Source organism: Oncorhynchus nerka, linkage group LG4 (assembly GCF_034236695.1).
Source record: "Oncorhynchus nerka isolate Pitt River linkage group LG4, Oner_Uvic_2.0, whole genome shotgun sequence".
NCBI lineage: Eukaryota > Metazoa > Chordata > Actinopteri > Salmoniformes > Salmonidae > Oncorhynchus > Oncorhynchus nerka.
This window is the reverse complement of record NC_088399.1, coordinates 53,548,863-53,564,593: the sequence shown is the minus strand read 5'-3', so window position 1 is coordinate 53,564,593 and position 15,731 is coordinate 53,548,863. Positions and strand designations below refer to the sequence as shown.

The window sequence follows — 15,731 nt, the reverse complement described above, 5'->3', positions numbered from 1 at the left end:
TAAGAAAAATACAATAGAGCATTTTATGGGGCCTGCCATTCCAAATAACAAACAATACATTGATACTGTATGGCGAGGTGACCTGAGGTTGAAAGAAAGATTTTATATTTGTGTCAGTATGTAGCTTAGGTCATAAAGGCATAGATAGATCGTATGTGAGGTGTTTGTGTTGCTGGAGAGAGAGTGAAGCAAACGCTGGGCTGCTTCTGCAGCCTGCCCTCTGGTCTTCTGGGCACTGATTCAGTCATCTGCCACCTGCTTCTTTGCTTCACTTTCATTTGAACTAAGCAGTTGGAGCCCTTTCTAAGCCCTTGTTTGTACACAGAGTGACTTGAGGCTGTCTTGTGGACAGTTGGGTTGGTTGTAGTCAGGTAAAGACTGAGGGTTAGAGTGTCTGGGGTGTGTCGGTTTCTGAGGAAGAGATTTGAGGACCGTAGTTTCAGGATAGCAGTGTAACTTGACTTCTCTGGGATCACAGAGGACCTAGTTTTCACTTCCATCTCAATCTGCACAGTCATGACTCATGTTGCTCCCATATCTATTCCAGAAACAGAGAGCTATTCAGATGCTGATCAGGCCCTTGTGAGGATGTATTGATTTTAGCCTAGGCTGCAGTCTAATCCCTAGAAATGCACTACTTTTGACCAGGGCCGATAGGGTGACGCAGCTTTAGGCTTTCTCCCTCTCAGCTGTTACTGTGGGCTAAGGAAAATGAAAAAGGAGAGGGAGGAAAAGGGGAGACATATTATTCTTTGTATCATCGCCTGATATATATTTTTTCCTTTCCCAAGCACTAGGCTGTCATTTGGTCTGACAAATGACTTTGTGAGAGGCACTGATGAAATAATCAAATGACATGAAATTGAATGAACAGAGAACATTACTTTCTGGCCTGGCCTATTGAGTCTCTCTGTGTGGTATCTGCATACAGTGTTGTGGGTCTGGGTTGTGTGCATCAGGGAGAAAACTTTACTTTTTTTTTTGTGAAACTGGGAGGTTGTCTAAAACTGCTCTGAGGAATGTACACACACAGACATAAACCACTAGGGAAGGACTGGATATAAATGAGATTGAACGGCTCACCAGGGGTTAGCGGAATACCCCAGACAGCCAGTCAGGCAGGCAGTCTGTATTAGCGTTAAGAGGTGTGTCCGTCCATCCACTGAACCAAGGCACTGACTGGCTGCTCTATTTGTCAACCTGTATGTATGCATGCAGCCAGCCTGTACTTGGGTATGGGGCCAGACTGTGACCATTGGGACAAAACAGTCACTGGCTGCTGCAACCTTTATTCAGCCAGCAGCAGTCAGTTGTGCTTAGCAGCACTGAGTCAGAAAGGCCATGGGGAGCTGTGGTTTCTCGGGGTTACCAGCCCTGTCAGCATTCTCCTTCTCCCTTGCTAACCAACATGACCAACGCCCCTCCCTCCACCCACACCTCTCTCTCCCTCGCTTTTTTCTCTTCCTCCCTCACTCAGTGCTCATGGTAACATTCATCATGTAAATGGTCTTCAGACTCAGCAGCAGACACAGACCTGCCTGATAGACAATTACAGACCTATCTCAATGTATTACCCCACACCGCTGCTTAACCACGAACTGTGGATGGGAATATATTGGATCCTTACTCTCCACTCCTCCCTCATAGATAATAGAAATGTGTCTTATTGACAATACAATCAGCATTGCATATCACATGTTCTGCGTTTTCTGCAAAGGAGGATTTGATATGGTATTGATCATAATCCCTCTCATCCACCCACTATCTATCTCGGTCTGTCTCTACCCCCTCCCCCTGCAGGATGAGTGGGATCACAGTAGTAATGGCAGTACAGGATCCAGGCCCAGCTCTGGTTCTAGACCTGGTTCAGGCTCCAGGTCTGGTAGCAGGGGGAGGAACAACCAATTCAGAGGGCCAGCCAAGGTACAGGTAACTAACCATCCTACTGCTTTTACATTAGACCACCACGTCCCCAGACATTTAGCTCGATCATCAGTTACAGCAATAAACTGCGTGCCTTTCATGATCAGGAAACATCTATTCCTGTATTTTCAGATACTTGAGGGTAGCCTATCTATTTGGCATGTAGCTAGCTAAGCAAACAACTTGTCATTTATCTTGCTTGTTGAGAGATTAGGCTTTTTTTAGAAAGAGCTTGACATTTGCAAGTATTTGCGTTTAACTCGTCCTGGTAAAGTTATCTGTTACCAAATCAAGCAATATTTGGAAATAACCTTCTAGTTTATCCCCTGGCAGTTAGGTCGTTAACTAGCCAAATTGGTGTGCTCTGTCGTTAGCTACTGTAACTAGCTAGTCAATTTGACGTGGTCCATCAATTCATCTTGTAGCCCAAGGGTCTCCTACAGGTCCATCGAGGGCTACCGGTAGCTCGGAGCCCACCTATGAGTAGCTCGCCAAACAATTCTGAATGTATGTTTCACGTTTTCCACCACAAACTGTCATGAACAAATCTCACACGTATCAGACACCTCAAGCTCCCGACTACTATCCAATCCACATTGACTAGTTTGTCACAATTGGCTTAAAAAGCCAAAGGTAAGAATATCTACCAATTCATTTCCAGCAATATTGCCTGTGTGGTGCGTATGTTTGTCTATCATTTACTTCATGTAGTCAGTTAGCGATGATGATGATAACTGTCTTCTGGGTAGACAAACTTTCCCCCAAAACTTCTCAATTTAATGTTAACTGCAAAGTAAATATGGGAAAAAAAGTCCCTTACATACATTGTGATGGGATGATCATCTTTCCACTGAATGGTACTTTAAAGGATGTATATGAAACAAGGGGTCATGGGGAAGGAAACACTTCACCAAGTACCGTAGTATTATTTGTCATTCTATATAGAGTGCATTTGGAATGTATTCCGACCCCTTGACCTTTTCCACATTTTGTTACGTTGGTCTTATTCTAAAATTGATTAAATAGTTTTTTTCCCCTCATCAATCTACACACAATACTCCTTAATGACAAAGCAAAAACAGATTATTAGAACATTTTGCAAATAATATCACTATCACATTTACATAAGTATTCACATCTTTTACTCAGTACTTTGTTGAAGCACCTTTAGCAGCGATTGCAGCCTTGAGTCTTGGGTATGATGCTACAAGCTTGGCACACCTGTATCTGGGGAGTTTCTCCCATTCTGCTCTGTCGGGTTGGATGGGGAGCGTCGCTGCACAGCTATTTTCAGGTCTCTCCAGAGATGTTAGATCGGGTTCAAGCCCGGGCTCTGGCTGGGCCACTCAACGACATTCAGAGACTCCTGCGTTGTCTTGGCTCTGCTTAGGGTCGTTGTCCTACTGGAAGATGAACCTTCGCCCCAGTCTGAGGTCCTGAGCGCTCTGGAGCAGGTTTTCATCAAGGATCTCTCTGTACTTTGCTCCGTTCATCTTTCCCTCGATCCTGACTAGTCTCCCAGTCCCTGCCGCTGAAAAAAATATTCCCACAGCATGATGCTGCCACCACCATGCTTCACCGTAGGGATGGTGCCAAGATTCCTCCAGATGTGACATTTGGCATTCAGGCCAAAGAGTTCAATCTTGGTTTCATCAGACCAGAGAATCAGACCAGACCAGACCAGAGAATCTTGTCTTTGTTACCTTTATGGTCTTTCATGGTCTGGGAATCTTTAGGTGCCATCAGCCTTTTTCTGAAGAATGGCTTTCTTCTGGCCACTCTAACATATAGGCCTCATTGGTGGTGCTGCAGAGATGGTTGTCCTTCTGGAAGGTTATCCTATCTCCACCGAAGAGCTCTGTCAAAGTAACAAAATGTGGAAAAAGTCAAGGGGTCTGAATACTTTCCCGAATGCACTGTATACTGAACAAAAATATAAACATAACATGCAACAATTTCAAAGATTTTCCTGAGTTACTGTTCGTAGAAGGAAATCATTTAATCCAAATAAATTCATTAGGCCCTAATCTGTGGATTTCACATGACTGGCCAGCCCAGCCAATCAGAATTAGTTTTCCCCACAACAAGGCTTTATTACAGACAGATACACTCCTCAGCACTCTACAACCCCCTGAAGGTGAAGAAGTCTGATGTGGAGGTCCTGAGCTGGCGTGATGACACGTGGTCTGCCTTTGTGAGGCATGTTGGACGTACTGCCAAATTCTCTAAAACGACGTTGGAGAAATGAACATTAAATTCTCTGGTAGTCAGCATGCCAATTGCACACTCCCTCAACTTGACATTTGTGGCATTGTGTTGAGTGACAAAACTGCACATTTTAGTGGCCTTATTGTCCCCAGCACAAGGTGCACCTGTGTAATGCACATGCTGTTTAAAAAGCTTCTTAATTCGCCACACCTGTCAGGTGGATGGATTATTTTAGCAAAGGAGAAATGCTCACTTACAGAGATGTAAACAAATGTTTGCCTAAAATTTGAGACAAATAAGGTTTTTTGTGTTGTATGGAACATTTCTGGGATCTTTTATTTCAGCTCATGAAACATGGGACCAAGACTTTGCATTTTTATATTTTTGTTGAGTATATTAACATTTCATCCCTAAAAAATAAACAATATGAAATTTAAACCAACTGTTTGCAAAGTACTTTTGAACGTTCTGAAATAATGGACTTTGACATCACTCAAGGAACCAGTCAATCAACTGCAGCATATTACTATAGCAGTGGCCATGGATGTAACCTGGAAAAGGATGAATATTTTTGTTGAAATCGATAGGCCATTGCCTAATACCAGAATTAAGATGGACCTGCCTATTAATTTTTTTGTAACAGTTTTGTAAAAGTTGTTTGCCCTGTTAAAATGTTTCCTTATACACCCTTTAACATGTCAATGACTGTTAGCATTCAAGTTAAGTATTAGTTCAATGAAGCACCGTGACAATGGACACCAAGATGCCCCCTTTTGATCAATATTAGCTGTAGTAGTAGACGTGTTCTGTAAAGTGATACAGTGCCTTGCGAAAGTATTCGGCCCCCTTCAACTTTGCGACCTTTTGCCACATTTCAGGCTTCAAACATAAATATATAAAACTGTATTTTTTTGTGAAGAATCAACAACAAGTGGGACACAATCATGAAGTGGAACGACATTTATTTATTTATTTATTTCAAACTTTTTTAACAAATCCAAAACTGTCAAATTGGGCGTGCAAAAAAGCCGGATTTGGATACAAAAAGATTTCCCAAGCTTTAAACATCCCAAGGAGCACTGTGCAAGCGATAATATTGAAATGGAAGGAGTATCAGACCACTGCAAATCTACCAAGACCTGGCCGTCCCGCTAAACTTTCAGCTCATACAAGGAGAAGACTGATCAGAGATGCAGCCAAGAGGCCCATGATCACTCTGGATGAACTGCAGAGATCTACAGCTGAGGTGGGAGACTCTGTCCATAGGACAACAATCAGTCGTATATTGCACAAATCTGGCCTTTATGGAAGAGTGGCAAGAAGAAAGCCATTTCTTAAAGATATCCATAAAAAGTGTTGTTTAAAGTTTGCCACAAGCCACCTGGGAGACACACCAAACATGTGGAAGAAGGTGCTCTGGTCAGATGAAACCAAAATTGAACTTTTTGGCAACAATGCAAAACGTTATGTTTGGCGTAAAAGCAACACAGCGCATCACCCTGAACACACCATCCCCACTGTCAAACATGGTTTGGGCCTGCTTTTCTTCAGCAGGGACAGGGAAGATGGTTAAAATTGATGGGAAGATGGATGGAGCCAAATACAGGACCATTCTGGAAGAAAACCTGATGGAGTCTGCAAAATACCTGAGACTGGGACGGAGATTTGTCTTCCAACAAGACAAAAACATAAAGCAAAATCTACAATGGAATGGTTCAAAAATAAACATATCCAGGTGTCAGAATGGCCAAGTCAAAGTCCAGACCTGAATCCAATCGAGAATATGTGGAAAGAACTGAAAACTGCTGTTCACAAATACTCTCCATCCAACCTCACTGAGCTCGAGCTCTTTATGTTTGAAGCCTGAAATGTGGCAAAAGGTTGCAAAGTTCAAGGGGGCCGAATACTTTCGCAAGGCACTGTATATAGATAATACACTGTTGTAATGTGTTGTCTTTCAGAACGGGAACAGAGAAGGGTCCTTTGACATCCTGGGTACTGACATCTGGGCTGCTAACACCATGGACTCTCATGGGTATGTCATGTATGTAACTATTTACTCATTCATTACTCACCACCACCCCACAGCTCCCCTTCACCACACACACCACAGTAACACCATGGACTCATGGGTATGTCATGTATTGACCAACACGTTTCCTACCCATCAATGGATAGGAAAAATATGCAGTATTACAAGCTTCCACAGATGTATAGCTTGTAGTCTGTTTACATTCACAGGCTTCATTGTCTTTATGGGTGGTTGGATGGGGGTAGTCCAGGTTAGCCTGACTACACGTCCATATCGCTCCTGCCAAACACCACACTCACTGAGTGTGGATTTGGATTCCTCCCCGACGTCTTGTAGAATGCCAACACGTTCTGATTGACCCAGAAACTGATGGGTTGGGCAAGAGCAGGCCAACACTAATCAAGTCAATGGCTTTGATACTCTGATTGGTTGGAGACTATCCAATCGCTGAATAATTAGTTTTATAACCCCCTCATTTTGACATCGGCACAAATGACTTCTAGGATGGTAGTTTCAGAATGAATGTATAGACTGATTGATAGAGCAGCGGAATTAACTTCAGGACGAGTCGTCAGGCAAGTGGGCTGGTGTCTTCAGCTTTTGAAACTGTACGGTCTCTTGTCCTCATATAGTGGTGGCTACCCTCTCCAGACCAGGCAAGCTGATGCTAGGAAAACATTACCTGCTTTGGTGTTGTCAGACTAGAGATAGAAGAGAGAGAAAAAAGCCACAGGGGTCAGACTGTTCTAACAAAATAACTACATTAGCAACGGCTTAGCCTCAGGCTAAATGAAATACATTTACAGCCACACCTTCTTTCAGCATCAGCAAGCTGTTTTTTAATTGCTGATGATATCTGCCCCCTAGCAGCTTAAACAAGGGAAAATGTGGTTTGTTCTGATTTAACAATTCATATCAGCATTTGTTTTGTTATGAATCCCAGAGTTGTTTTTTGTTTTGTTTTTTTGCTACAAGCTTAATTAGCTGAGTTTCTCTATTTATTGAAGACATAACGACAATTTCACCTTTCTGAGTATGCACCCAAAATGGAACCCTATTATCTACAGTGCACTGCTTTTGACCAGAGCACCATTGGCCCTGGTCAAAAGTTTGGCTCTATGTAAGGCAATATGGTACCCTTTGGGATGCAGCCTGCGATTCAGCTCTTGGCCTGTTTGTGATGCCATCTAGAGGGGTAGACTCACTCTGTAATCACAAATGCATGCTACGTAGATGAACACGTATACAAAACAAACTCTTCTGGGATGAGATGGCCAACTGTTTTTGGGAGGTTTTAAAAAAGAAGCCGAACCAGCACTGAAAAACAAAGGCTTGAATCTCTTGCGTGACCCGGTAGCTAGGTAGATGTGTTGAATAAATGGAGAGCGGTGTTATGTGATGATGACATAGTGGGGGTGGGTGTTGGGTGTCGCCAGTGTAGCTGGAGGCTGCCATGGCGACAGCTGCATGGTAATGCCATGTTAACTTTTCCTCAAAGAGGTTGTTAAATCACTTTGGTATAGAAGGAAGGAAGCCACGTACACAACATGGAAGCCCGCCCTGTTACTACGACAAACTGTAATTGGATTAGTCAGAACCCCTTTTCAAGGACCAGGGGCTGTATTTGCTTACAAACAAGTTTTTATATTCTGTATCAGATTCATGATAGATTAATGTAATGGCTGGATTAAAACTGCCACTCTTTAAATTTTGTGATTTACGTTTTAATTGGCACACTGTGAAACATATGGTAACATCGTCTGACTGAGATTTTTAAAGGAGCTATTAGCCGGGCATCATCAGGGGGTCATTTAAAGTAGTTAGGATGACCGGGCATCTTCAGGGGGTGTTCCTAAAGTAGCTAGGCTGCCTATATGCATCATTAGGGGGCAGCTAGGCTTCAGTGGTGTTTTGGGTGATTAAAATGATGATCACATGTCTAAGCCCCCTTGTTTTGGGGGCTTAGAGAAGTGGGCAGATGGTAGAGTAGATGGAGTTAGTGATGGTCTGGAGACAGGAAATGGAGACTTCACAGTTTATGCTCTGAGTGGATGCTCTAAGAACAGTGGGTGTCTTTCCTGCTATTAACAGACCTCGTCCTGTCCTGTGTTGTAGTTGGGCGTCCAGCCTGAGTGTATTAACTGTCATGTCATCTTCCTCACCTAAGTTGTGTTGTTTTTGTAGGGGGGCAACATGGGACCTCCAGCCTGAGAAGCTGGACTTCAGCCAGTTCCACAGGAAACCCTTCCGGGGAACACCAAAGCACCTTCCACACATCGACAGAGAGGGGTCAGTGCATCTTCAGCATCAATTAAAATAATAAAATAAAAGGCTCCTGTCCAAAGGCTCCTTGACTTGAACATAGAGGAACATGGTCACTCATGGTCACTCCTAATTCACTCGCTACTTTCTCGCCATTTTCCCTTGGCCCTAACCCTTCAATGTTTCCTCTTTGCAGATCTGAAAGCCCATACATCCCTCCCATTGATCCTCTTCCATGGGATAAACATGACAATGATGATGCTGGTCCATTCCATTACTACTTAGAACTGTAGGTGTCTGTAGCCTCTGCTAGACTCTTCCTTCCCCAGTTCTCTCAGCCTCAGTACTAGGTTATCATATAGGCTCAATCTCAATGAGTCTTTCCACGATTCCTCACAACCTATACTCACATCCTTCTCAACCATATTGGAGAAGGTCCAAGGTCCCGCCCCTCAAACCTTCTTCTCCAATGAGTTTTGAGAAGGAGGCGAGAAAAGAGAATGTGAGGAATGGAGGAAAGATGAACTGAGAATGAGCCACAGCCCACTGTATAAGGAAGTCCCTATCAGAGCCCAATCTACCACACCTGTTCATCCTGTCTCCATCTGTGTGTCTTGTTTCTGTCTTTCAGGATGATGAAAGGCAAGTTTGAATATGATGATGGGATCAACTTGAACGACATGGAGCAGTTCCTGCCAGGCCTTACCGTAAGTTACCGATCTTCTATCTCTATCCTCTTCTGTAGATAGAAGACTCGATCTTTATCTCTATCTCTTGGAGGTTAGAGCATTGGGCCGGTAACTGAAAGGTTGATGGATCGAATCCCAGAGCTGACAAAGTAAAAATCTGTCGTTCCGCCCCTGAACAAGGCGGTTAACCCACTGTTCCCCAGTAGGCCGTCATTGTAATAAGCATTTGTTCTTAACTGGCTTGCCTAGTTAAATAAAGGTTAACATTTTTATAAATAAATAAAAATCCTCTTTCTGCTTTCTATCAAGACCATAAACCTACTTGTTGGTAGGGAGCTCCACCTGATGGTTAGAAGATTGAACAACCGTACTTTAGTGAAAGAAAGGTATTGAGTATTCTTGTGTGAGTGGAGTGACTACTAGTGGTGAAATATTGTCCCTTTACTGCCACCCTGTGGTAGTTTCAAGGTAAGTTCCATCCATCCTCATCATAATGCACTGTAGTGCTGATGAGACTTAACCTTTCCTGGATCTCTGTATCTATCTTACTAATGCTTGAAAACCCTAAATAGAACACATCCCTAAAGACCAAGGTGGGGGTGTAATTTTCTTTAGCTCTGTAGCCAATATAACTGTAAAACAATGCAATTCAGTAAACTTGAATCATCCCAAGGGGCAGTTATTGCTGGCAGGAATACGATATAGATACAACTAGGTTGGGTCTTGCATGTCTACAGTACTGCGTCACTGTGTGCCAGTCAGGTTTTTCTGCTCTGCAGTGGTCTGCTGACAGGCATGATGTTGGCACAGGGGCACTGGAGGGTCATGAGGACAGGGCAGGACACACACACACACACATCCCCCCCACCGCTGACCACGTCACAGCCCTGCCAGCCAGCCAGCCATGACGCCAGGCCAAGCAAGTCTCCAGGCTATTGTTATCGTTTCATTGTGACCACCGTCTCCTTTGCCCGGCTGCATTCTAAAATATACAGATTCCCCACAACAACATAAGGGAAGGAACTGTGACTGCAAGGATGCAGATGACCCTGGAAGTAAAACTCAAATCATAGCCAAAAAAGTAGAAAATAGACCAAAGACAGTACTTCCTCAAGATGACTGAATATAATATAATGCGTCCTCTACTCTGCAGTGCCTGATACTATTTATCATGAGACCTGGCAATGCCAGTCCTGTTTCCCTCACAGTGTTTGTCAATAGTGACATTCAGTGAGTCTGATGCCAATTGCCCTCTGTTGGTCTTAGTAACTCAGCCACATAGAGCTCTCTATTGTCCCCTGCTAGGATCCTGTGACCAGGACCAGCCAGTCAGTCCCTGGGTTTACCTCACTGATAACCTGACTAAATATAGCAGCAGACCACGCCAGGCCTCTAAGCCTCTGTGATTGACTGGAGCTATGTGTGTACAATGCCGTGAAAAGATATTTCCACCTTTCTGTTTTTCTCTGCATATTTTTTGTTCAATCAAAACCTAATATTAGATCAAGGGAACCTGAGTGAACAAATAACATTTAGATAATTATTTTTATTTTATTAACAAAGTTATTCAACATCAAATGCCCCTGTGTGAACAAGTAATTGCTCCTTTACACTCAATAACTGGTTGTGCCACCTTTTCGCTGTAATGCCTGCAACCGAACACTTCCTGTATGGAAGAATTTTGGCCCACTCTTCCATGCAGAACCACTTTAACTATGTGACATTTGTGGGTTTTCGAGCATGAACTGCTCGTTTCAGGTCCTGTCACATCTCAATCGGGTTTAGGTCTGGACATTGAGTAGGCCATTCCAAAACTTTAAATGTGCTTCTTTTCAGTCATTCTGATGTACTTTCATGTGTGTTTTGGATCATTGAAGACAATGACCCAGCTGCGCTTCAGCTTACGGACGGATGGCCTGACATTCTCCTTTAGAATGATCTCATGCAGAGCAGAATTCATGGTTTCTTTGATGATGGCAAGTCGTCCAGGCAGCAACGCTTCCCCATACCCTCACAATACCATCATCATGCTTGACTGTTGGTATGACGTTCTAAATGTGGAATGTAGTGTTTGGTTTTCGGCAGGAATAATGGGACCCGTGTCGTCCAAAAAGTTCCACTTTTGACTTGCCTGTCCATAGAACATTCTTCCAGGAGTCTTGACGATCATCCAGGTGCTAGTTTTGGCAAACTAGAGTTGACGACTTTTTGGACAATATGGATGCTGTTATTTCTGGCGAAAACCAAACACTGCATTCCACAGTAAGAACCTCATACCAACGGTCAAGCATGGTGGTGGTAGCTGAAGCGCAGCTGGGTCATGCAGTAAGACAATGATCCAAAACACACAAGTCTAAATCAGAATGGCTGAAAAGCAACAAATCTAATGTTTTGGAATGAGACTGACGTGCTGCGGGCGTGGGAAGGAAGCTTACTGTATGTTTGTTCCACTTTGTCTCCCTGATGGTGAAGGGTCGGTGTCATGTTTGTGTGTGTGGCTAGATATTGTGTACGTCCTGCGAATCAGAATCATGATTAGGAGTAGGGCTAGTCATATGTGCAGCTTTGGGCAGTGTTCAGTAGGGATAAACTGTTAAATGTTTTGGAACAGTGAAGTATGTGAGTATAGGTTGTGAGGAATCGTGGAAAGACTCATTGAGATTGAGCCTATATGATAACCTAGTACTGAGGCTGAGAGAACTGGGGAAGGAAGAGTCTAGCAGAGGCTACAGACACCTACAGTTCTAAGTAGTAATGGAATGGACCAGCATCATCATTGTCATGTTTATCCCATGGAAGAGGATCAATGGGAGGGATGTATGGGCTTTCAGATGAGTGAGGTACTACCTGACATCATCCAATAGCAACACTCAGTTTTTGCTTCCGAGTGCCCTACTAAACACAACCCTGATGTAGGCATAATGTCTGAAACTGGCCCTGAGTGCAGTGCAATGCAATGGGGAACAGGGACACTCTGTGCAGACAGAACTCTGTGTGTTAATGTAACACTGACTAGACCGGTTAGTCAACAGTGACCTACCACTTCCACAGTCTTCACCCTTTAGACTCTAGGGGGGTAGTCTGGGCCAAGAGAATACGTAACCCACAACCCCCCCTCTCCTCCACCACTTCCTCAGTCACTTCCGAGAGAAGAGGGGTGAGAGGGAGAACATCTCTGCAAGACATGTCCCTCGGGAGCCCTGCTAGCTTCCCTGGAATGCAGCTGATTGCTCCACACACACACACCCCTCCCGACCCTAGCGCCTGTGTTACGATGACACTGTAGACAGGTTAGATTCTTGCTGGATGAATCCCTGGGGCTGGAGTGAGACATGCTTCATTAAAGATGAGTCAAGCCCTTTCCTGCTCCTCATTCCTGCTCCTGACATAGTTTACACTGGGAGTGGGTGTGTGTCATGTGGTCCCACCCACCCTTACCCTAGCAGAGATGGTTTACATCAGGTCAGCTTTAAGAGCAGGGCATGGCAGGGACCCCTCTCATGTTCCCATAGTTTATAGTGACAGACAGATGGACAGCTCAGTCATTGGGCAGATGATGTCAACAGAAGACGTGCTGTTGTGACATACACAACTATGTGTGCTTTTGGCGGCTGATGTCAACAGGATATGTGTTATTGTGACAGGCCTATACATCTGGGTGCTCTGGGGCATTCTGAGCATGCATGTCAACAACACAATCCATCCACACAACTGAATTTGGTGTGATGTGTTGTCATGCCTGGGTCTGTCTGTGAAATGAAACTGTGTGTGTGTGTGTGTGTGTGTGTGTGTGTGGTACTGGGTAGGACAGATGATTGTGTCTGTAAATATGTTTAAAAAAAATAGTACCCTAACAACATCTAGTTGCCCTGTTCAGGATTCGTTCGGTCATAAATCCTGGGGGAAAATCATGGCAATTTGGAAATTGTGTATTCCAGGCCTCGAAAAAATTATACAATCAGAAAAGTCATGGAAATGTGTTTAAAAATTGGTTCATGTAATTAATTTGAGGCAAACGCTATAAATATTGTGGCAATCATGTAAAAAACCTACATATCAGCCATGATCAGAATGATCCTTCAGAGCATGTCTCCGTGTGTACTGTATGTGCATCACCTGCATATAGTATGTGTGCCAATGCGAATGGGCAGCTGGTGACGGAGAGCAAGGGAGACATTACAGCAACAGGTAGCCTATAAAATAATGATAGACAACCGACTCTTAACTAAATAGCTAGTATCCTGGCTAGATATTTCGCTCTCCGACTATTTAGCTATTATTAGCATGTGTTAATGTCATCGGTATGTCCTAAAAACATTCTGCTGGCACTCGATAAAATAAACTCAAATGGCCGACGTGCAGAAGGTGAACGGGACAGGTGCTACATATTTTGGGTGTAAACAATGTCTCAAGCACTGAATATTAGGAAATGAGAAATACAACACACCACATTCTAAAAAAAATAATCTGATCAGCAGGATCTTGATCAGCTGACTTGGGTGTGTTTGAGCAAGGCTGGATCAAAAGCCTGCACTGCACACCAATTAGCTTTCCGGATGGAGTGTTGACCATGTGTTTTGTACGGTACCCTAACAATGCTGCTGTTCAACTTTGTAGGTCGTTAAGTGACTTTCTGAAGGGCGCAACACCAGGAGATGATACGTGGGATCAGAGACCACATTTATGCTTGCTTTTTCGTGTACGCATAATAGACGCCACAAATTATTGGTCATGGAAATTTGGTTAAAAGTCATGGAAATTTGTCAGTGTATGAACCCTGCTTGTTTGTGCGACTGCGACTTGTGTGCAGAAGTCCTCCGGCACCATTTTGATTTCAATGGGTATTACTCGCATTTGATCATATTCTCTCTTTTCCTATGGCTTAAAGGGCTCTGTTTTTGCATTGACATTAGAGCCGGCTTGTCTGTTTCCGTGTACTTGCGTGGAAGCGTGCTTGTGCTTATGTCCTGTGTGCGCTCATGTCCATCGCTCCATTTGTTCTCATTCATTAACTCTCAATGGTCTTATCAACCCAAGCCTGGTGGAAATTGGCTGACCCCTGAAGAAGACTAAACTAAATGTTGGTCAACATCAGGGTGATTTTTTAATATTTTTTATTTAACCTTTATTTAACTAGGCAGGTCACTTTAAGAACAAATTCTTATTTACAATGGCGGCCTACCCTGGCCAAACCTGGACGGCGCTGGCCCAATTGTGCGCCGCCCTATGGGACTCCCAATCACGCCCGGATGTGATGCAGCCTGGATTCGAACCAGGGACTACAGTGACGCCTCTTGCACTGAGATGCAGTGTGAGTTTATAGTAGATTATAGTAGATTAACTGTAGGTTTCCTCCCCTGTCTTCTGCCTCTGTCTCAGTGGAGCTGGTTGTTTTCCCAGGAGGGAGGAAGGCTGATCGCCTTGTCCCAGATCACTTTTTTCCTGTTTTGCCACTTCCTATGGTCATTGTCATGTCAATGACCATAGGAGTTGACAAGACCACACAAACTAATCTGTGACCAGGCTGAGGCTTACCCTCCTGCACATTCTCTTTCTGGTGGTGCTTTGGTACTGAGCCAGTCAGTAGGGGCCTGGCGGGCTGACCGGGGGTGGCCGAGCTGGGCCCACAGAATTACTGAGGACACATCCGCTCCGTCTCCTTCCTGCTGAACAAAGCGACCAGAGGGCCAGACCAAAGACGTCTCCTCAGACTGGCTGGCCCCCCCGGTCTACGTGCACCGGAGCAGGAGTCTTCGGTGCAGCCAGCCAGCTAGCACTCATGACTCTAACTGGGGTCGGTATGTAACACAGGCCTGCCTGGGTCTGCTCCCTCCTCCATTCTTGTCCTCCTTCACGTCCACAGTAGAACAATGTGGAGGTCAGTGCGGCGAGCAGCCCCGTCCTACTCCCTTTTCCTGCCATTGTCTGTCAGAGAGGGAGAGCAGAGAGCCTCCGCTCTGCTCCCAGTGACCGACCACAGAAGAACTGCTTTTAGGGATCAGGGAACTGGCTCTGGAGGAGATGTGTATACAGACACACACACACAATGTATTTGGCACTCAAACTCAATCACTGTTGTTTTCCCCGCTGCCATTTTTGTGTGTGAATGGATTCATTTATTAGTCCTTTATTTATTATGTCTTTATACTCCAAACCTCAATATTATATACACCAATATTCTTTGACATTTAACAATGCATACAAGTTCATGAATGAATGTAAGACATCTGGGACTTTGAGTATCACCACTTTCCACTCCATAATCATCACCTCTGGTGGTCTGATCCTGAGCATCTTATTGGTTGGCCAGACCGAGGACAATTGCATCATAATAGTTAGTCAGTCAGTGGCTGTTGGAGGTACCTCCCCTGTGGGAGTGGGAGCTAGGCCTGGGCTGTGTCCCAAAGGGCACCCTATTCCCTTTATACTGCACTACATTTGACCCGAGCCCTATGGAGCCTGGTCAGAAGTAGTGCACTAAAGGGAATAGTTTGCCATTTGGGACACACTCTGCATATCCTGCACGCCATGGCTCCCCGATCCCCATTTTGGGTCATCCTCCTTCCCCTGTATTTATAAGACTGGAAACCAGACAAACCACACTGGCCTGATTTGAG

The 15,731-nt window shown here is 44.3% G+C and overlaps 1 protein-coding gene across 7 annotated transcripts in view; it reads left to right on the top strand.

The window, feature by feature from the left end:
- Nucleotides 1-15,731, top strand: part of LOC115127665 (CBP80/20-dependent translation initiation factor) — a 131,990-nt gene that overhangs the window by 21,512 nt on the left and 94,747 nt on the right. For 2 of the 7 annotated variants that reach the window (XM_029657308.2, XM_029657280.2), the window contains 5 exons: nucleotides 1,801-1,929; nucleotides 6,093-6,175; nucleotides 8,348-8,452; nucleotides 8,622-8,714; nucleotides 9,057-9,132. In XM_029657308.2, coding sequence (XP_029513168.1) covers nucleotides 1,801-1,929; nucleotides 6,093-6,175; nucleotides 8,348-8,452; nucleotides 8,622-8,714; nucleotides 9,057-9,132 — 486 coding nt within the window. The remainder of the gene's footprint in view (nucleotides 1-1,800; nucleotides 1,930-6,092; nucleotides 6,176-8,347; nucleotides 8,453-8,621; nucleotides 8,715-9,056; nucleotides 9,133-15,731) is intronic. The other 5 variants (XM_029657303.2, XM_029657288.2, XM_029657296.2 and 2 more) reach the window with 5 other exon arrangements.